Here is a 23514-nt window from a genome sequence, read left to right as displayed (position 1 = left end):
CTCTATCGCTGCCTTATCGCACTGACAGAGACAGAGATGGAAAGCTTCCTTCAGGCCTGGAAGATACTGTGTGTGAACATATGTAAGCGTGTGTGTGTGTGTGTATGTGTGTAACCACGTAAGTGATGAGCTTTTTGATGGAAACGCAGTAGATACTCATTCTGTAGAAGTGAAGTGGTTCAGTGGTTCCTTGACAGTTTGCAGAGCAGCTGAGGTCACCTGTGATGAAGAGACTTGAGTTCACATTTCCAGACATGCTGTGTTAACAAGTGGATTACCCACTGTCTTTAAAGGAAACATCCACCTTAACGTCATTCAGATGTGAAGAAACACATTTTCAGAGCTACAGAGGAGGTTTAATATTTATGGACATGTGACTTTGTGTGATTGAAATAATACCTTGCATGCTGCTGAGCATGACTTTTAACATTTCAGCCACAAATACATTTGTTTCTTTTTTTGTTAAAATGGTCATTCAGCCACATACGTGTCATTTCTGCTCTGTAGTGTGTGCTGAGCTTGACTGATCAAAACAGGCAAGTTCTTTCCTGCAGACACTGAACACTGTTTGACATTATATTTAATTTAGACTTCCGTGATGTTGCCGATCATTTTGTTATCGGTGTTTACATTTTGAGGCAGGAGTGATGTTCCAACTGCGTGTTACTGCCAAGGCCACAACAAAAGAAGGGAATGGGAGTAAGGAAAACGCCAGATGAAAAGGCAGTGAAAGGCAAAAATCAAGGAAGGCAGAGTTTCATTTGTCTCTTAACAAGCAGCCTTGTTTATCAGCGGTGTGTATCAGAGAAGCAGAGCGGGCCCAGCACTGCCGAGGCTTCAGTTGTTTCTCATTTCTGCAGCGCAGCGGGGGATCAGAGAGCGGGAGAGACAAGAGGGCAACAACAGATTGAGGGGAAGAAGGAGGAGGGGAGAGAGCAGGACTGAGGGAATTTGCTGGATCATTAGTTTACAGTCTTGTAGTATTGACCTCAGAATGGACCCCCGCAGACACAGGGCACTGGCGTCTCGCCCATGTAGATGTAGAGGAGCTCTAAATGCAGCTGACCTATCTCTGTGCAGCTCTGTTCACTGGTGTGTTTGTTTGTGTGTGTGTGCGATAAGCATCTGATTGGTGTGGTGTGTCCTTGCTACAGATGCATTTTGGGAACATGCGTTTTTGCCTCACCAGTCGTTTAGGTATCACATATTCCTAAATGTTTATCTGGCGGTTTTGCAGTTTGCACACTTGGAGATAAAATGTAATATAGCATGATAAAAATCTTGCTTCAGGAGAATCACCAAGTGTAATACTTTTTTTCCAAGGCTTCCACATTAAATACTGTAAACAGAATCTACCAAACAAAATAAAAGGAGCCTCATTTCCTCTGTAATGAGAAACTGTGTGGACACTTACTGTCTCTGTGTCCAGACTCTTCGATTGCCGCCTATTGTTTTGAATATCAGCGCTAACCTTTTTGTTAAATGTTGTATAATGTACGTTAAAAAATGTAACATTAAAAATACACCAAAGTAAATTCGCCCTCAAGTGAAGATTTTGTCCATAATTTTACTTAAATCATTACAGTGAGGCCCATTTACCTGATCCTCCTCCTTTACAGCATAGATTACATGGTAAGCAATCACTGGCTGCACAAAATATTAGAAACACATTTCATGAAGTACACTGAAGATGTAACTAAAGCTGTTATCACTTATTGATTTCCTTTCTTTAATCTGTGTACTTCACAGAGGAGGATATGCAGATAAAGAGAAACAGATGGGTAAGAAAAAGATGTTTTAAAGGATCGGTCTCGCCAAATCATAGAAACTACACAAGTAAACATATTGTCTCACCCCTAATGGTATCACGCTTCTCAGATAGATAGTGGATGTGCCACAGTTGTCGAAATATCCACCTCTTAAAGTAATGCAGTGGCAACGTGGTGCTCGAAGCTCTGAAAATGACATTTAAAAAAAAAAAAAACTCAACAGAAACGCGTCTGTCCAAAAACAATGTCCCTGACACAGCCAACAATAGTTTTGATTAGGACTGTTTCTTCAGTAGAAGATGGCTCGAGTCACACACTGTTGGCAGCAAGGTCTATATGGATTATACTGAGTAAAAGGGACTTCTGCAAAAGATGACAGAGATGTGAATGGCACAACAGTGGCTGCAACTCAAAATCAAGAATATTTCTGTAATGTTTTATAGCATCATTAAAATCCTGACAAACACAAGTCTATACGTATAGTGTGTGTGTTGTGTGTGTCGGATGTTATCAAATCAGACATGGTTTTTACACATATGTGTCTTTAGTGAACAGTCTCTCTGTGGGTCTCAGACAGCAGCACTGTTCAGCTCTCTCTTCTCTCACTCTCTCTCTCTGGCTGTACCAGTGTTACGGTCTGAACTTGATTTTGATTCGGAGTGACACTACACGACCACTGACTGTGTACTGCAGTTGTTCAACGAGTGTAGGTTTCAGTCACTGGCAGTTAGAGGACACATTCCACATAGTTCTGGGATTGTGGTCCTGAGTGAGTTGCATTGCAGCACATAGTACACATTCCTTTTTTTTTTTTTTTTTTTCTGCATCTAGTTCATCGTGGAACAAACTCAAATCCTAAAGCCTAAAATCCTTTCTCACCCTGTCTCTCCATTCTATCTCGCGGGCTCATACGACACATGTCGGGTTTTTGTTTATCTTTTCCTAGAAAGTACAACCCGTGTTTTATTTTTTGACACATGATATTAATGAACACAAACTGAAAACTCACAGTTGTGAAAAGTCCAACTGCCATTAAGTGTCGTTGATCAGTCTGTATTGCAGGTGGCAGCCGTCAGTCTGGTGCAGACTTAAGCATTTCTGGTGCTGTAAGGATCATCATTCTGCACACATACGCACACACACACACACACACACACACACACACACACACACACACACACACACAGCTACTTCTGAACCTAGACACCTCAGAATCCTGCCAGGAGGCTGCCAATGCAGCATTGCGCAGACTGAGGCGAAGCAATGCATGCTGGGAGTGTTTATCCGACAGAAGCAATTCAGGCTGCCACTCTGGCTCTGACAGTGAGTCACATTACAGGAGAACTACAATAAAAATAGAGCAGTATCACACAAAAACACACACACACACACACACACACACACACACACACACACACACACACACTGTATCCTCACAATGCCTTGCGTGGACTGGGCAGGGAATCTGATTTTGTCCGTGCCAGCTGCCACCTGATGAATGAAATTGATGAGTTTTTTGTTACTACATCTCATTGTCCTTGAGAAATGACAGAGGCACACTCATTAGGAGAAGGGGAATAGGAAGATCATTTGTTAGAGCATGAACAAAAGAATGTAGCCAGGAGGGTAAACATATGTTGCTGGTCAACTTGGCGATTAAAGTGAGAGGCTGAGTGTGGAAAACGAGCTTTCGAACTTGAGCGGTGGAAAAAATTAAAAAATTAAAAAATGCGACACAAGTTCAACAGTTGAGAGGTTAAAAAATGAAAACGAAGGACTGGATGAAAGAAAGATCATAAAGGAAAGGAAAGAGTTTTGTGTCCAGGTCAGACAAGGTCAGGTGATATCCTGCAGGACCTCATGGTCTAATGCTCCATAATGGCAGTGTGTCAGACCTCTGCATTCTGCACACATCTCACTCTCACTGTGGATCACTTACACTGGTAAGTGGACACACCTGATTCGGTTGGCTTACGTCCAGTGATGGAGTGAAAAGCCCCGATGAGAAAACCCCCCGCACACCCCCATACATACATATGAGCCATGTAATGGAAGCAGTGCTCCTCCTTGTTTAAGTCAACAGAAAACAATATAAAAAGTGATCATTATGATTGTGTGTGTGTGCATGTGTGTGTGTCTGTGTCTGTCTGGATCCGCTCTTTGCTGCTTTGGGTCAGTAGAGATCACACTGCGTGTCTAAGTCTGTAAGCCCATCTGAGCTGTCTGTTTACAGCACTTTCCCCATATGTTTCATCCCTCAAAATCAACCTCCATCTGTCTCTCATGCTGCCTGTGTGAATGTGAACTACAACACCCAGTGATCATTATACAGCTAATAGCCTCTCCAGCTCTCACGGGACACTTGTGAACAACCGTGAGAACCCAAAGAACTGTCACCGCTCTCTATTGTTGTCGTTCACCAGCACTGACGGACAGTGAGAGATATTGAAAAAAAACTGCTGCAAATGTATTTAATCCTCACAGCAGTTTAGATTAGCATCAGTCTGGGATTACAAGAAAAACAGAGAAGAAATGGGGCTTTGATTTCTTTTTTTTTCTTCTTGGTATATACAGCTGTCTTCAAAAAAAGTGATGATGACAGTTTGACAAGGCGCTGATAGAAAACATTTTTTAACCTGCTAAACACATAGAGGCTGTTAAAAGTCCTCTTTTATCTGTTGGCATCCCTCCTAGTCGCTCTCTTATCCCTGCTGCCAGAGATGTAACTTGCCACAGAACTGGTATCAAAGCAGCAGTCTCTTATTGAGCTGTGTGAGGGGGGGGAGTGATGTGTCAATCAACAGACAGGACCCTGTAGAAGGCACCCTCACAGGACGCTTTGGGGTCCTTGGGAAGGATCGATGTGACAAAAGGCCTCCGTCGGCATCAGATAGCATGTGGGAAAGGAGGGGAAGAGAGGAGAAGAGGGCACAGCATCCTGAAAGTCTTTTATCACTCCCCTCAAAAGATGGAGGGTACGGATGAGTGAGTTTATCACCAAGTGCTGGTCCCTTAGGCCCCCATGGGTGTCCCTGAATGCTTCTGTTTTAATTAGAAACACACCAACACATCATATCTTTCTCTTCTCTTCTCTTCTCTTCTCTCCTCTCCTCTCCTTTCCTATCCTCTCCTCTCCTCTCCTCTCCTCTCCTCTCCTCTCCTCTCCTCTCCTCTCCTCTCCTCTCCTCTCCAATAGTTACAGTGCGTGAGGTTTGTCTTTGGGATTGAGATACTGACATTTGGGGGGTGGAGGATTCATAGTATGCTTTGCTGACCATGACTGGAGACTACAATCCATGCTGTCAGGCTTCGTTCTTGTTGTTAGTGGTAGCATTTGTGGTTTTGTCAGGAAGTTTTTTGTTGCCCCTGGTGACACCAAATATGCACAGCTTTTCTCCAAACCGCAGCACGGTAGGGACGCTCTCCCTCAGAGCGTTTCCTGTAACCTGAGAGCTCCAGCACAAATGTAAATGCTGTTGGTGGAAACAACACTTACTGTCTATAGGCTCATCTGAAGAATGCTTTTACCTTTGAAGCCCAACATTTTAGCTTGTCCTAGTTAATTTAGCATCTTCATTTATTCACATCGCCTCTCCAGCTCTGTGTATTTGTCATCATTTCCTTAATTTTTCTAGAAGTGAGGATGCCGTGTCACGCTCGCTTTCACGTTATGACAGCTGCTCTTGGGCTCACCAGCGTAACTTGCACTGCTATTGCAAGTGCCATAGTGTAACTGCGGATGCTGCTGTGCCTCCCCTGCCTGTAGTGGAGTGGAGTGTAGTGGAGGTTGGTTGGAGGCCTCTCTGCTGATATTCCTCCATCATTGATATGCAAGCTGCATCGCACAGGCGCTAGCGCAAGGTTAAGCATGCGTGACGGCCGGGCTTAGGAACTGCTTCAGACACTTTCTCTCTGTATCCCTCTCTCTCCTGCACACACAAACACACATTTCTTTTTTACTGTGCCTTCTCTCTGCATAGCTCGCCGTTCCTCTGTGTCTCGCTCTCAATTGTCCCATGGTCTGTTTTGTGAAGTTATAAGCGAGAGTTCTTCACTTTAATTCTCCATAAATGCGCCGTCCTTACATGACCACGTGCGGGCTGTCCGTCCACTGATCCTTATAAAGTCCACAATGACATTTTCTCCCCTCTGAATGCAAGGCAGTATATCCCCTCGCTTAGGATTTAAATTGCTGACATAGAGTTCTTGACTTTTTAAGGTCTACTTAATGCCATTTCTCAACCATAGGGAAGCAGGTGCAGAGAGGGGGCAACAGTGAGACTCTTCAGCAGGATGGCTCCAGTGTTGGAATATAGTACATGTTTTTTTTTTTTCTTGTCTAAGTGTGTTTTTTTTCTTATTACTAAATGATATTATTCATTCACAGACATCTCGGTGCATAAATTTTACTGCTAATTTATACAACTTCATGTTGCAGCAAGATATATTTCTCTAAACGGTTAGTCATTTATTTATACTTCCTCCAGAGCCTCTGTGCAGGCCTTAATAGCCTCACATTCTTCCCCAAATTGCTCCAGATTGCCTTCATCTGTATCAGTTTTTTTATCTCATCTCAAAGCTTTGTTGTTCAAAAGAATAGAGGCCTATTAGAGCCCCGTAGAAAGGAATTCTAATCCTATAAGATTAGAGCGGTGCAGTCCTCCCAGGCGTCTCCTTCTCTCTCTGGTTTTGTTGGGAGTTGCTGCCGATTGTGGAATGTTGCATTGTGTGAACTGGACAATGACGTTGTGCCGCTGGACGGAGTCTGCGGAGCTGGCGAAAGAGAGGACCAGGTCTATGTCCTGTATAGTGTACGACAGGGGAGTGTCGGCAGGACTCGGTCAGGGGATGGCAGCTAAGAAACACCTTAGCACCACTGTGTTTGTGTGTCTAAGTGAGAGAGAAAAAAGAAAAGGATAAAGTAAAAGAATTTGTTTTTTCTGAATAAAATTGTGCACAGTGACATGATTGTGGGTCTGAGTTTGTTAAATAGACATCCTGGGGAGAGGACTGAAGGGCCGCACCGATTTCTGTCAATAAGTTAAGACTGAAACTTTTTTTTTTTTTTTTTTGTTATTGCTCGGTGTAGCCTGTATACTCACAATCCTTTGAACCCTCCTCTTCCTGAGAAGCTGTAAAAACAGACTTTAAAAGAATACAGTAATTAACTTCGTATGATCGCTAAGTGTTGTCATCAAAATCTAAGTTCTCTCTGTAAACAGCAGTTTAATATTCCGGGCTTTATGGCTGTGTTGCATTCAAGATTTACTGTAATAGCTTGTAGAGAAAGTTGAACAAGGAAAACACTCCTAAAAATCATTGGTGTTCTTTCAGCTGTGAAATTAAACAAACTCCCCACGAGAGGTGACTCAATCTAAACAAATCAAAGCCAATGAAATGGAACTCAAATTAAGAAAGTGATGGATTTGCCTCTGCTTTTATTTATTTTATCCACTTTACATGTTCTGCAAACAAATTTCAGTTGTACAAAAATCCCACTGGCTGTAACCTATGTGTACAGGTTTTCTTATAAAAAAGGACACAACTGGATTTTTTTTCTGCAATTAGGGTGTTGGTAAACAGTGAGCTTACCCATCATGCTCTGTCACCATCTCTCTCTGTTTCTCCCTCTCTCTGATAAGCTGGCATTTCCTGTTATCTTAGCCCTGGGTATTGTTGTCTGCTCTGTGAGAAAGTCAAGTCTCTGCTCCGCTGACAGAACAAGAACTGTTTCACTTTGTCTGATTGTGCCTGTATCAGGCGGGGGGATGGGGTGGGGTGGGGGGGTGCTTCCTTTTTATTGTATTGTCTGTTCAAGTCTTAATTGCAGCTGCACTAATGCTGCTGTTTTCAAGATTCGAGTGGGGGAGTGTATCCTGCCAGAGCTGCCACCACTCAGTCAGTGTAGTCTGGTACACACCACCCACTGAACTCACAGTCAGTGCTTTCACTGATACACAAAGACGAAGGACAGTGATGAATTTATCAATATTCCTATGCCACCGCAAAGGTGACATAAAGCAGGAATCTTAATAAAATAAAACCCCAGAAAAAAACGCACTGTGGAAGAAAAGGTGCTGTGACTGAAGGCGTCTGCAATTAATAGAAATAGTTTAGAGCTGAAACAGTTAGTCAGTTGTCAAATGTTTTTGCTATTTTCTAACATTTTGTGATGATGTTAAGGTGCGGTCCAGTTTACACCCAATGTAGATTTGTAAATACAAAGCTACTTAGAGATTTCCTTTTTTTTTTTTCTCACAATACTGATTTTGATACCTGAACTTAAGGTACTGATCCAGTTCAAGCTGTCAATTTTTCTGGAGGTGATTGTTCAAAAATTTAATGATACAGCTGCTCACATCAGTTATCTTTATTGATATTCATGCTTCAACACTTTTAAATATATTGTTCTTGAAGCTTCATGAATCTGTTACAATTACAATGGCAGAGACTCAGAAACTGTATTTAACTGTATTTAATGTGGCTACGCCTGACTGGAGTCAGTGTCAGGTCAGTATCAACACCAATCCAGTGCATTGGATTGTTGCATCCCAATACTTACTGAATAAAGGCTGGACAAAACTGAATGTTCACACGATTACACATCATGTAGTCTACTTTCTGTCTGACTTTCTGTTCTATCTGTTGACTATTTTTCGTGCCCCACAAATTTGACGTTAACCTCTTTTGGGCGTAGCCTTTTGGGAACACAGTGTGTGCTGCACTTACAACACAGGGTGGAGATTTGCAACAACAGTTGGACTTGTGGTCACAGTATCTTGATAAGTTGGCTGTTATCAGTCTTTGCCCTGTAGGTTGGGTTACTGTCGAGTTTGAGTTTATGTTGTTTTTCTATGATTCTCCTTCTTCATCAAGGATCAAAACAGCATATCAGTCACTTTTCAGCAACACTGTAGTGCATTGTAGATGGTTGACTGATCAGTCAGTCAATGACTATCAACAAAGCAATTTTAAGACTTCACTTTGGGCTCTGGTGAACATTTGCCATTATAAGACATGAATATAACAGAGACTTAATGGCCAGCTAATACCTACATACAGTATAATAATGTAAACAAAAACCAAACATTGTGCATCTGAATTATTTCCCACTCAAACATTATAATCTTTGTTCTTTTTAATATTTGTCTTTCAAGTGCCAGTTTTACAGCATCTATTTTCACCTTGTACTGGACTGTCCCAAGGGTGGGGAGGGGGAGGAGAGGATTCTGGGATCTCTAGTTAATGAAAGATAAACACAAGGTCTACTCTGAGGTGAGCCAAAGAATGCAGGACTCTTCCTCTCTGTCAGGATATGAGCTTCATTCCTTCGACTTATACTTTTTACGCATGACATTTCATCTTTCTACTGGCAAATTCCTCTCTTCGCAGGAGGAATGTAGCGAGAGCTACTTCACTTTTTTACAGCCGCCACTACAGTTTTACCTCAACATTCCCTCTTAATGTTTCTATCAGCTGATTGCAGAACAGACGCCATAATGCTGTGTGTCAACATCATTGTCCCTCGAGTGCCGTTAACTCATGTGACAGCATTTATCAGCCACCTGCATAATGTCAGAGAGATTTCATTTTGTGCTGCTGGTCGGCCTCTCACACAGTTCTGAAGTCAGCCAGCGCCATTCACCCCGGCTGTTCTTAGCCAGCAGCGCAGGCCACGCTGCTCTTTGCCAAGCTGGTGTTGGAGCATTCAGGCCTGTCACCCAGCCAAAGCTCCACTGAGGGGTTTACTATGTGTTGTGGAAGTGAGACGGATAAAGGCTACGACAAACATTTGCTCAACAAAGCAGCGTGTGAGACCATCTCAGCAGAGACAAAACAGGGGACATGAGCAGAGAAAACACAGCTTATTTGACTGTGAGTGTCTCTGCTCGGGCTGTTTCTACGCAGGATTATGACACGCGTTTTGTTAATCTTCAAAGCTGGAGTGAACTTTTCACTGCTCCTCCCAACTCTCAACTACACACAGAACCTCCAACTGAAGTCTGCACAGAGGCCAGTTAGCGTAAGAGACAATATACTCTATATGAGTATCTCTATTCAAGTGCTGCCTTTAGCAGGAGCCATTAGAAGGACCCCAGGGGATGCTGTGGAAGGGTAATGGAGAATATAGATCTAACTTGTGACCATCAGCAAAAATACCAATTAGAAATGCATCAGCGAGCAGCCAGCGATAGAGCCACAGCGCATGCCAGTTGGGAATTAATTGAAGGCATGTATTTGACTTGAGATATGGCAAGTGGTTGAGGGAGTCTAATGGAAGTCTTGTGTGTCCGTGTCTTATCACATTTAAGCACTAAATCATCTCAATGATCTTTTCTTCTACACAATGATGTAAACTTAGTAAAAATGCAGGTTTTATATAATCGCTTTCTATTGGCTTAAGCAACTAGTTTTTGTCTTTATATATGAAAAGGGGAGAAACTGTCTAATTCACTGGCGGTGATTCAGCCTCTGCAAGTTGGGTTCAGTCCCACTTGTTCAAATCTTGTATTAAGCGGATGCGTCAGCCTAATACCAGCTCAATCTCCCTCAGAGATCCTCCCTGATAAAGGTGTGTGACAGCATCAGGCATGTTCATAATGTTGTCCTCCTCAGCTTTGCTCACAGGCTGCAGCATCACTCCTCTTCTGCTCCGTCCTGTACTCCCCTCACTGCATTTCCCAGCTTCTTTCATTAATCATTCACTCTCTCCCTCCTCTTTCTTTTTCTCTATTTCTCTTTCTCTTTCTGCCCCCCCTTCCATTTCTTCTTTCTCCTTTGCTCTTTCTTTTCCTCTCTACCCTCTAGTTCTCTTATTGCTCTTGTTGCTGCTAATCTTCCTCTACTTATCTTTCTCTCCATCTCTACATCTTTATCTCTCTGTTGACTGGTAAATTACCCATCTTTGTCCGTCCCTTAGTGCTACCAATGTGTGTCATTGCCTCTGCGTTCCATACTCTCTCTCTTTTCTGGCTTTTGCTCTCTGCCTCTGTTTAACCGTTTGTATGAGTTTGACTGTAAATATCCCCATTTGTGTGTATGTGAATTGTCTGCTTGGAGAAGAGTTAAAATAATAGCTCAAACAAAGCAGCTACCGTAGGCAGCTAACATGCTTTCAAACAATTAATCCACTCGCACATAGCTCCCCTGCACAGATTCATTAAAACTATAGTTTTTACCTGAATGAAAATGTATTGCGGATTAGTCCACTGGAACCTGATTTTCCATGTAAAGTTATTTGTCAATGATCCTGTCGCTGTACTTTTCCCATGCAAGGTGTGTGCGTAAATAGCCCTGTTTTGAAGATGCTCTTCACTGTATAAAGGCTTCATAATCCTCATGGTTGTTTGGGCTGTTGTTGTTTTTTCTCCCCCTTGTTTTCCTGAAGCCCTGCATATAAGATGAATTATTCAACATTGTAATGGTTCTATATTTGTCGTTGTTTATCTTGCCTCAGTGCCCCCGCCACCCTCATCGCTGCCCCACCACCATCCCTCTCCCAGCTTTCACTTGTCTGTCTGTCTGGCAAGCAGAGCCGCAGAGGATGCTCCACTTTAATGAATGAAGTGAAGTCATTTTGCAAGGCTCTTAATGGCACATAAAGCCCCGCTGCTAGGCTTGATTAATCAGGGAAAGTGTTTGGCTGTCACACACAGGGCTGTCCTCAGCAGGGGCAGCAGTTTGATCGTTGCGCTCTCTTTTATGACGGGGTCTTTCTCTATTCTCGCCAGAGTTGTCAGGGGCTCAAGCTGCCAACACTCCTCATCCACAGGTGGCTTGTGTCTAATGGTGGGCTTTTGGAGGCTTGATTGGAGAGTTAGCGATGGCTTGGCTTCAATGTAGACCGGGCTTGATGACAATGATAATGCTGATGATCCCACCTCTGAGTCAAAGACAAGGGTCTGTGATTTGTGTTGCTCTCGTGCCCTGCAGCTCTGTGCTGAGGTGTGATATCATGACAGGGCAGTGTGGTCAGTGAGCAAGGATACAAACAACAGGTCTTTACCGCTGCCTCATACAAGAGTACCAGACTCATCGTATGATTACTACAAAGGGGGTGGACCGAATCACAGAGACACAATACAGAATACAGTTATATTGCCTCACGGTTTAAATGCCTATATGTAAAAGCTGAAAGCAATACAGCTACACTGATAAATTAGCCAGGCCAACATAAATTTGGAAGTACAGAAATGCCAAACTGTTAGGCCGGTATACTAAATGTTTTTTAAAAACTCCCAAATATCGATATCATTTTCAGCCTCAAAAATCCCATATGAGTCAGGGTATAGAAAGCAACCATCTGGTTTTCGTGTACCTACCTAACTGGCTTGTTATGATGACTGACCCTGAACAAAGCTGATGCATGGTGTTCATTGTGATTCAATTTAATATGGCTCAGTTTTGAACAAGTACGCTGCCTTTGTATTTGTGGTTACTTTTGTCAGTGCCTGTATTGCATCAGTCATATATGCTGCAAAATGCTGTGATGTAGTAAAGAGAAAAGTCTGAAAAAAATCTCGACATTTTCCAAACAAGCTGCTTTAGCATAGAGGCACAAGTAGTTCATCACATACACTGACTAAAACGTAATGGGATATCTGTTTAACTGCATGACAAAATTATAATGGCACTCAGCAGAGCGCATATCTCCACCAAGGCCAAACCATCCTACACATGTCTGTGAGAGATTCAGATTATTACCTGGATCTTATTGTCTGGATCTGTCCCAACTTGTACAAAGTCATAGATCTCAACCATTAATATGCCTGATATTTTACCTCAAGATCTATACATTATTAGAAATTGATTAAAATGTCGAAAAAATTCTATATCTTGCAATGTTGAGGAAAGATTGGCAACAACATTTGATTTGTTCTCCTCAGTGTAAATTGGTTCACTACTTTTTTGCGAAATCCCGCTGACAAACAAACAAACTAGAACATACACTGAGTAGAGCGCAGACCTCTGCCAAAGCCAATGTCAAACAACATACACCAAAATTAAAATGCACAGCAAATGATCCACATCAGCCCTAAAATTTATTAGGTTCTTCCTGTCCCATCCCTCCAACAAGTTTGGTGTAAATCGGTTCTCTTTTTTTTTTTTTTTTTTTGCGAAATCCTGCTGTCAAACAAACAAACCAAAAAACAAACAGACACAGGTGAAAACAAACCCTCCTTAGCGGAGGTAATAAAAAGACAGCATTGAAAGTGGTGTTGTAACTGAACATTATGAGTTTTACCAAACTGGAGTTTCCTGCAAGCCTAATTCATTGTAAGGTGGGACGGCTTTTTCATCCGTGGGAAATTTAAAGGACTGACTTTATTTTTTCTTATTGCTTTATTATTCTGTAAAGTATTCCATTCGCTTGAAAGCAAAGTGCTTCAAAGACACTATAGCTCTCAGTAGATACTTCACAGTGTCACTTTTACTAACATTATTCTTTGCTGTGAACACACACAGCAGAGATTTAAGACCATAATTTAGTCTTTTGTAGTAGGTAAGCATATCCAGGAGATAATTACAATATTTCAACTTCCTGACGGTGACTTAGTTCAATCGAGGATTACTTTTCCATTGTTATTACCTCTCACACAGAACTCATTGAAATTCATTTATAAAAACATAATGAAATTCAGTGCATACTCTGAGGCATTCTGTCCTGTATGTTATGTTTTCAGCACGGCATGTAGTCATTTAATTTTTCCCTTACAGAATGTAAGGAATCGAGTCTAGTTCAGCCTGACTGTTTTTGTTGCTGGGTCTTGTGTTAATTTGCAGAAGGAGGTCACAGCAGGGTGCTTGGCTAACTGAGACGCCACTCGCACTGAGAATCCTCAACATTAGAATATTAAAGTTTACAGATCTCACCAGCATTTATCTCAGGGCTCATCCGCCAGCGCCCATCACCTCCATCCTACCCATCTGCCTTTTTTTTTCTGTCTCTAATCCCCCTTCTCCAGTCTCCTCTCTTCACCAGAACCTTTCAACCCTCTCTGCTGCGCTCCTGTCACCCCATCCCGCTCTTTCTCTTATTTTCTCTCTCTTTCTGTAATTTTTATCCATAGAGGAAATGGAGAGGGGAGGGGGTGGTATGGTTCAGGCTGTGGCTGTTTGTTCTTATTTTATCTTCATTCAATTGCCTATTGAGGATATACCTCAGAAATCCCTTGTCACATTTAACCAAAACAGGAGAATAAAATGCTGTTGTTCAGTGTAGAAAGTCTGTGTACAACACACTCTACTGAACATGTGTTCAACCTGTGTCTGACCCCTTCATATGAGTCATGGTTTAATTCCTGGTTGACACCATCCAGAGACTCTAACTACTAAGCCTGTGCACTTCGGTTTGATTTTGTTTCTCCCTCCTTTTTTTACTGTATAAAATTCAATCTCCTTTTCTGACTATTTATATAAGTTAGGTAGTCAGTTACATAAATTTCACCTCATTATCAATACCATTTAACATTTTATCATTCACAAGCAACTAGCTAGTGGACACCATGGAGCATTTAACTGCTAAAGAGCCAGATACTCCACTCAGAATAGAGTTAGAAGGAGTTGCATTCATGGCCAGAAACATGACTCCAAAGGATTGCTGTTTGTTAACACGCTCACCTTTAAGAACTTTAAGGAGAATATGTCAATGCTGTGTTTACAATTTCAATAAATAAATATATGCAGGTTTAAATCCCCTAATTCAACTGATTTGAGATTAATGAAACAAACACACAGCGTACCCTTACTACTGTACAGTTTACAGCCCGTGATCATTGCATACAGAGTAGCAAAGGAGACGAGACGTCCTTTTCTGACCACACCGCTCTCTAAATGCTGTTTAGGAGAGAGATTGTATTCATCGCTTTCTGTGGGTGGAGCCCGTTTCCTGCCGCTGCCCACACCCAACACCAGAATTTAATTTAGGCAAAGAAGGCAAATTTATGGCATCTTACTGGCAGCGGGATGAGGGGACAATATACCAGTGTCTCTACTTTGGCTCTACTGTGTGACAGTGTTAAAAAAATATATATATATGTGCAGCTACAAAAGAAAAATTGTGACCTGCACCAGTTTTTTCAATTTTACTAACATTATTCTTTGCTGTGAACACACACAGCAGAGATTTATATTTTATGTATTTTATATGTTATAAGGAAATCCTATTTCCAACTAACACAGCTGTATTGTAATTGTTATCATTGATGGGGATGGCATGTTTACTGGCAGGAATTGACTTAATTAGATTTTTCCTGGTGAAATGTGTGTTATTAGGCTGTGTCAGCATAGTAGCAAGTCTTGTAAATATGTCAATTAGCATGCCGATTCAGATCAGAAGTATAATCACTTTTCCATTTCATCTTTAACAAGAGTGAAATAATCTGGAGCTAATCTGTAACAGGCAAATCCAATCACTGAAGCCATTATCTGTTGTGATTTGAAGCTCTGCCAGACTTTGATCGCCATGGCAGTAAAATTGATTAGCAGTGATCTACTGGTCTCTACTAAATGCTGATCTTGTGAAAATAGGTTCATGTCTTTGCTTTAAGCTGCAGTTTGTGGTTGAGCTGCAAGGTGCTCTCCTCTTCCTGCTCTCCTCTCCTCTGGCTGCACGGCTCAGTAACAAGGCAACACAGTAGCCGGTCACTGTTTCCGCCTGCTGCCTTCATCAAGCTAAGCTCAGTCTCTGACTGTTCAAGCGCGCTGGCTGTCTGGTCCTGTGCAGATTTACAGAATGAGACAGGAATCAGGGTCGGCTTCAAATATGAATTTGATTAAATGTGACTCACAGAAGACAAAACCACTTGAATTTGAAGGAGAAAGGGGTCAGGTGAGGATCTTAAAGTTCCCCTCTCTGCCCCACCTTCTCCACTATACTACCCACTCACCACAACTGCTTCCCATGACACACACACACACACACACACACACACACACACACACATCTTTAACGCACAGGGAGAGGAAGCAAAGTGGGAGCCACCTGATCTCTTCAATCATCCTGGTTGCAGTTGTGATTAATGTAAAGTGGTTCTTATTTACAACACAAATTGCCAGGGCAGACAAGGCCGGGAATAAAAAAATGTCTTCAATTTTCTGGTGTGTGTCCGACAGCAAGGGCAAACACCAAAAGAGCTTTAATGTGAATGACCTAATGTGGAGTCAAAAACATTATAAATGCATTGGCTGCCTCCCTTTGAGCTCTTTTACCTCAAATGCTAATTCAGAGATTATTTAAAATGACAGTGTATTTAATGACAAGAGAGTCTTTTTTTTTTGCTTTCACTTTAATGTGTAAAATTTAGAGGATTTTTAACCTTGAACAGTCCCACCGTCCTCTAATCCTCAACCCTTATCTCCGCTCAGTATTTTGACTGTCAGTCAGATGAGTTCCACATAGTTGGGCGCTTTATTATCAGCGGGAGGCTTGGCTGAACAAGTGGTAAGTGAACAATGAGAGAGCAGTATGAGGGGGTTTAGTGTTTTCAAAGCCTATCACTCGTCTTTGAGGAAATTAGTAGTTTTGAGTTAAAGTTCAATAGATACACTGAATGCTAACAAAGTGCCTTCATCTGCTGCTTAGCTGTCTGCTTATCAGTCCCATTTCAACTCTGCCTACTGTCGGTGAGTGTTAAAAGAGAGAGAGAGAGAGAGGAGTGCTTTAAGTGTGATTTATGTGTGTATTTTTGCAAGCGTCTGTGCATTTAAGCTGTTGTGTTTAAGGTCAGGAGCAGTGAATGAATTAAGACATCCTTCATTTTTCCTTCCTTTTCATCTCTTCTTCAAAACTTGCATTAACCTATTCACCTCTGATATCCCCTAATGTTTCTCTTTCTTTTATTGAATCACCTTTCTCCCCATTGCTGCCCTCATCCGCCCACCTTTCTATGGTTTCTTCACTTCCTTCGACCCTTTCTCTACATCAGGGGCCAAAGGGTGCATCTTAGAGCTCCTGCAAAATCAATCATAGGTCGATTTTTTCAGTCTGCCTCAAAGGCAGCTACCAGGCGAGGCTGTGGTTATGTGTGTGCGTGGTAATACATAGCTGACTGGATACAGGCCAATGCATGCTGAGGACAAGCTTTCATCTCTTTATTTATTCCCACTGATACAATGAATTTGTTCACGCAGCCGATCGGGCTCGGCGTCATCGCTGTGCATGTATTCACAGCAGAAACATGAGATCTTTCAGTGTTAATAAATGGTTCCATACTGATGCCGCCGTGGCTGGCGTGAGGGTTCACAGGGGAGTTGACAGATTTAAACAGGTTGACAGAAAAACGATGCACAACAAGAGCGACTGAGCAAGTTTGTTTCTAGAAGTGTTCGGAGTTGTACAGTGCCAGGGAAAAAAAAATAAAAAATGAGCGCATCTTTTATTCATGTTCAGTTGTCGAGGTGTCAAGAGTTTTGTCAAGCCTCTCATTGTTCCGTTAACCTTGTCCCTGTGAAACGTTCTGTCTCTGTCTCTTTGGTTAAACATTACTGCCAGGCCACGGGAGGGGAGGGGAGCGGAGTGGGGGATGGAGAGAGGGAGGGGAGGGATAGAGAGGAAGAGGTTCCCTTCATCCTTCCATCATTAAACAAACATGGCCTCTTACCAAAAAGAGGGCAAGAAGAAAGCAGAGCACAGGCAAGACAGAAAAGGCACAGAGAAAGAGAGAGAGAGGTAGAGGAGGAGACTCAGGATGAAAATGATGAAGAAGAGAGATGGAAATGGAGGAGAGGGATGGTAAGGAGTGGGGGTTGTTTGGGGGGGGGGCAGAGTACCTTTGTGCAAAGCCGAAAGGTGTGCAGTCCATCATCTTCAGACAGGCAGACAGGGCTGTCTGGGGAGTTTATTTTTACCTCGATGTAAGAGGAGTGTGGATCGGCTACAGCAGGCTGGTAGCACCTTTCAGCGGGGGTTCTGGGACAGCTGCTGTCCCGGTGTGACCATCTTTCACGCCTGACAATACATAATCATCAACATGTATAAGACAAACACACACAGACACATGGAGCTCCAGGTCAAAGCTTCTGCTGCGTCATGCTTCAACTTTAGTTCATCCAACACACTGGATGTCCCATAATACCCCAGTACACCAACTTCTAATTGGGCATGTATTTTCTAGTATGGGTAAATACATACAGTGCATCTCAGGGATATAACTTAAATTAATTGCCTTCTTTGCTCAATCCATGAGAAACCCGTCATTATTCATAGCCCTTGTACAGTGACTCTCTGCTGTTACACCGGACTCTTCTCTAAATCTAGGGTGCCATTTGTGGAGTCAGTGTGATCTGCTATCGATCTCCTGTGGATCAGTGTTTATCTTGTAGTTATAGACCAGCGGATCATCAGCCCCCCCCCCTCTCCAAGTTGCTGTTAGAACCAGCACAGACACTCTGGGAGGAGAATTGATTAACAAATCAAGCCTGTAATTAATTCTCACTGCGATCAAAGCCATGGGAGGAAGTCTGTGGAGAGCCTGCGGCACAAGGGTGAGGTGTTTCACAGTGTAGTCCCACCAAGCATCACCACGCTGTTTGTTCTTCAAACAGGTGGGTTTTAGATGAAGCATAACATTGACTGAATTTCAGATGTCTTAAAAGGTTGCCCTGCCTGTTGTTTGGCATTCGGGAGACGATTAGTGTTCCTAAGCTGCTGTGCGTCTTTTCCCGTTTCTGGAGAGATTTGTAACAGACTGTGACGCCCTCACACATCACTGCACATCACTGCGTCCTGGAGCTGCTTGGCAATTTGTATCCATGCGTAGGCTCCTTAATCTTTTATTTTTAGGTAATCCTGGGAGAAACTCTCTTTTAAGAATGGATTCATCTTAAATATGGAGTAGGAAGTATGATTGTCTAAAGTTTTAAAGCAGTTGTTGCAGTTTCTGGCCCTGAAGTTGGACAGAGATGACCAGGAAACATTCATGAGAAAGTCTTCATACTAAAAAAAGTTCAAACTGGGGGCTACGTGAGGTGAATGTGGGAATTTCATGCTTAATTTTTGTCTGCTTGTAAAACCAAGACTGCTTACTATAGTAGATGGTTTCCTCCCCTTTTCTTATATTTTTTAATCTGTTTTTCACTAACAGAACATCTGCTGTTGACAGTCTGGATCTTAATGAATACACTAACCCACTTCCTCCCACCGTCTTCTTTATTTTTCTGTGCAGGTTAGCTCTGTATGTTTACGAGTACCTGCTGCATGTAGGAGCACAGAAGTCAGCACAGACCTTTCTCTCAGAGGTAAGTCATGCTGTATCTGTTTGTGTGTCAGAGGGAGCACAGGCCTTGTACTCTCTGTGTAAAGTCAGAGGGGTGGTCTGACCCTCATGCAATATGTCCACTAAGTGTAGCAGCTAATTGAATTAGCCTGGCCTTACAGTGCTGAGCCAACAGGTTAGTAGCAGCAAACAGGGCTTCTTAACATTGCATTTAGTGGGAGTGGAGCAGGAGCACAGGGAGAGTTACAACGCTCAGTCTGGAGCTGACGTCTGTCCATCTCCTTCAATCGCATTTTTGTCTTTTCTTTTTTATTCTTCTACTTTCTCTCTTTGCGCTCTTTCCACTCTTTTCTTGATCTTTCTCTCCAATCCTCTCCTCTGAGATGCGGGCTTGTCTTCACTTTAATTCTGCAGAGGTAAAAAGGTGACGGGGTGAAAATGAGGTCAGTTGATTCTGCAGCCTCGCCTTAAATGACGATAAATTACAATGTAGAAGACAGTGGCTTGAGGCTTGTTGTACATCAGCCAGAGGAAGAGGAGAACAAAGAGAGGGGGGGATGGAAAAGGTTACATCATCAGCTGGCACCAATTCTCATCACTCTGACTTAGTGTGTCTTTGTGCACATGCGCACACACACACACACACACACACACATACACCTCTCTGTCTCTCTGACACCCTTTCCTCTCTGCCACACTACTTGCTCTCTCTCTTCCGCAGATGTGAGAGATGAAAAGGATAGGCGGTGTCATGTTCAAGTGTGGGAACGCATTAGCTAAGAGTGCAACAAGTATAAACAGAGCCGCTTGTATACAATACACATTCACACATATGCACGCACACACGCACACAGGGTAAGCATTACACCATAATGTAGCTCTTGCTGGAATAGTGGGGTGGAGCAAAAACATGGCTTTAAAGGCCTGTTATCCACTTTTTATCATCCACATCTGTTTACAGTGTATCCTCAGGCTCAGGAAGCGAGAGCCCAGAAAGACGAGTCACGAATCAGACCTGGAGACCTAAACGTAAATACCAAAAGACACAGACAAACAGCTCAGAAGAGCAGGCAACAAGAAACTGTCAAACTTAACTGATGGCTCAAACAGTAATAACAAAAACACACTTAAACCTTAATACACAAGGAGGCACAAGGACGACAAGGCAAAATAAAAAGGTAAAAATCTATCTATGGGTAGAAAGAAAATGCTGTATTAAAGTAAAGCTAATAGTAAATCTCAGGCCTCTGTGCTATGAGAGCGACAACCCCCCCCCCCCCAGCAACACACAGCCTACATCTGCCAATAATCATGCTGAAGGGATCTCACTGTAGCATAGTGTAGGTAAATGAATGAACCTCCCAGCAGTGCAGACCACAAGAAGACAGGATATGCGGGCGCAGTCTGTGTTTTTTTTTTTTTTTTGACGCTTTCCAGATGAAGGGGGGATAAAAGAGCACGCTCAAAAGTGTCCTGACCTGAACTGTCTGCAATCGTGTTTGGACTGAGCTGCAGCCAATTAAATGTGAGAAACGATGGGATGTCATGCCCATTCCGCATCTTTTGTACCACTTGAGCAATGATGAGGGAGGAAAATCCATCTTTGTCACGGTGTGTATGAAAATTGCTGGCTGCCTATAATGTTAACTGACATGTCCTCACTAGAACTGTTAACTCAGAGTGAAAGCATGTGGGATAAACAAAAAGAGGCAGTTCCCCCCACCAAAAAAAAAAAAGAAAGAAAAAGAAAAAGAAACTTCAAAGCAAGACATTCCTTCTAAAAGTCACTGTGTCTGATCTGCAGCTGAGGTCAGGACGGTCTGATCGAAAGTGAAGTGATTCAGTTTTTCCTGTTATGTTAGTGCTTATTCACACTGCCAGTAGAGCAGGTGGTACAATAGTCTCGTTTCTTTTATACCCATATGAAACATTTCAGCGAGGGAAATTAAAAAGATGAACATGAGATCACTTGAAAACGCCAAGCGACAGAGATGATGTAAGTGTGTTTATAGAGAGGAGCGGCAGACTAAACAATACCATCATAGTCTGATAGTAGCAGTCAGACTGCTGCCCACAGCTGCTGGTCGGACTGTGACATCGTGTACAAACATAAATCATCCCTACTGTGGGTGATGTCAGCACTCGTGTTAGCCACTGACCTTGACCAAGGTGTTAAGCCGTCAGAGCGCTTCAACCCAAGTGCTTGTCAGATGGTCGAACAGTGTCTGAACTCAGCAGTTACTGCTGCTGCACGTCCAGATGTTTCCCTTTTAATGCTACAAGAGAAAAGACTTTTAGTATGACTAACTATGGTTTGGTCAGGGGTGTGAAATCCAATAAAGAGCAGGATAGAGGTGCTAGTGTAAACTCTTAAAACATCCAGGACAAAACTCTCACACACTGGGTGAATACTACACACTGCAGTCGCACAAAATAATGTATAAATTGCTCCTATTGCCTTGGAAGTAACATTACATTAGAGAAGATAAACACGCAACCTAATGTACTTTGTAATGTACGAGAGAGAGAAAGAAAGAAAGAAACTATCCGAGCTCTTATATACAAAATATGATTGACTGCGGCAATGACTGGACAGGTGAATAAGGAAGAACAGAAAGTAGGAAAGAATGAATGAAACACATAATGTGGGTGAGCAGCAGAGCGAAAGGTGTGTGGGTTGTACAAAGGTTTGACTGGGCTCCTCAGGCTGGTACATGTCTCTGACCTCACACTCCGAACACCTTCCTGACTCAGTGAACACACACACACACACACACACATACACACACACGCACTTGCACTGAAACATTTTCACGTACTTGAATAGATGGGCTTTCAGGCACACACTTATCCACTTATATGAATCCATGGCATGAGAATCATAATATAATTACATAAAGGCATGTGTTATAGGAATTCCCTTGCAACCTCTTCAATCTTGTAAAGCAGGTAATTCAGATGTCGGGCATGTTTTAATACTCAATATGTTTCTGAAGCTTCTCATTCTCTCTCGCTCTCTGTCTGTCTGTGTAGATCCGATGGGAGAAGAACATCACATTAGGAGAACCTCCGGGGTTCCTCCACTCATGGTGGTGGTGAGTGTCTTTGTGCTGTGTAATGATTCAGGTTACAGTCGTCTACATGCTGTTTCTCGTCTCTGACATTATTGAACAAAATGATCATCCTCACTCCTTCTCCTCCTGTTTTTATTTGTCATCATCTCATTAATTGTTCCCAACAGCTCTTTTTCAGTTTGCTGTTTACAAATTGTAACCCACTAAAACACCTAAAGTCATCTATTGCAATATTGATAATAGAATCACACTTATTGTCTTGATGCAGGATTACGCTGTCGCTAAAATGGACTGTTAGTTTTATCTGTCAGGCTTCAGTGTTTCTCTTTTGTCATGATTCTCCTCTCTGACTGCCTTCTCTGTTTGTTGTAGTGTTTTCTGGGACCTGTACTGTGCAGCTCCAGAGAGAAGAGACACATGTGAACACTCCAGTGAGGCCAAGGCCTTTCATGACTATGTGAGTTTTCCCTGAAGTAGCTTTCCTTGCTCTTTCTGAAACTATGGCACTTCTCTGAAAGATGCAGTAACATATGGAAACCCAAAGTGTTCAATATTAGATTAAAGGATTAGAAATTATGAAATAAATAATAAACATATATAACATATATAACCATGAAACTGTCAACTGCATTTCATCTGCTTCTTTTCACAGTAAAAGATTGTGTCACGACCGGTATTGATGATAATCGTGATATTTTGTGATATTTAAAAAATGATATATTGATGTAGATGTATTTTTAATGATATTCATATGATAATATTGTGATGGCAGATGTTATACATTGTGGATCTTTTGTTAATCAGTTCATTTTATATGCTTTTGCAGTTATGCTGCAGTTATGGTTATAGGCTCTCTCCACCTCTCTACACTCATATTTGAGTCTCATTCATTTGCCAAAAAAGACACAAAATACAATAAACAAAGTTAAAGATGAATTTGATAGATAGCATTATTATTATTATTATTATTATTATTATTATTATTATTTAATGTTTTTTTATAGATTTTGTGATATTATCATCATGAATTCTTTTGGCCACAATAATTGTGTAGTGAAAATCTGATATTGTGACAGCCCTAAGTGCAGGTCATTTTTGTGTTTTGCTCTGATGTGAATGCACAGACAGCCATATTACATAGTTTAACTCTGTTAGACGCTCAGACATAAAAACTATTTGATGACAAGTGGCAAGGACGAGTCAAAAACACAGACTTTAGAAAAGGTACATGTATAGTAAAAACTGTAGAAAGGCAAAAAATAATACCTCAAATAACCTGATAAACTAGAAAAAAGCAAGATGAAATAACATTTCACAATACTGAATTAAAAAATTATATAAAATCAATGAATTATATTTAATTTATAATAAATGAAAAAATTATAATTAATTATAATTATGTTTTACATTTTTCTGTATATATTCATGCAATTTTTTATTTATTTAATATTGAGC

General features: G+C 41.9%; 1 protein-coding gene across 2 annotated transcripts in view; it reads left to right on the top strand.

The window, feature by feature from the left end:
- Window positions 1-23514, top strand: part of LOC111660378 (single-stranded DNA-binding protein 2) — a 50971-nt gene that overhangs the window by 1873 nt on the left and 25584 nt on the right. For both annotated transcript variants that reach the window (XM_023413638.2, XM_023413639.2), the window contains exons 2-4: window positions 18935-19007; window positions 22019-22080; window positions 22432-22516. In XM_023413638.2, coding sequence (XP_023269406.1) covers window positions 18935-19007; window positions 22019-22080; window positions 22432-22516 — 220 coding nt within the window. The remainder of the gene's footprint in view (window positions 1-18934; window positions 19008-22018; window positions 22081-22431; window positions 22517-23514) is intronic.

This window comes from Seriola lalandi, unplaced genomic scaffold, assembly GCF_002814215.2.
Source record: "Seriola lalandi dorsalis isolate HSWRI2012SDOR001 ecotype SW California unplaced genomic scaffold, Sedor1 jcf7180002054517, whole genome shotgun sequence".
NCBI lineage: Eukaryota > Metazoa > Chordata > Actinopteri > Carangiformes > Carangidae > Seriola > Seriola lalandi.
This window is presented reverse-complemented; position numbering and strand designations above follow the sequence as displayed.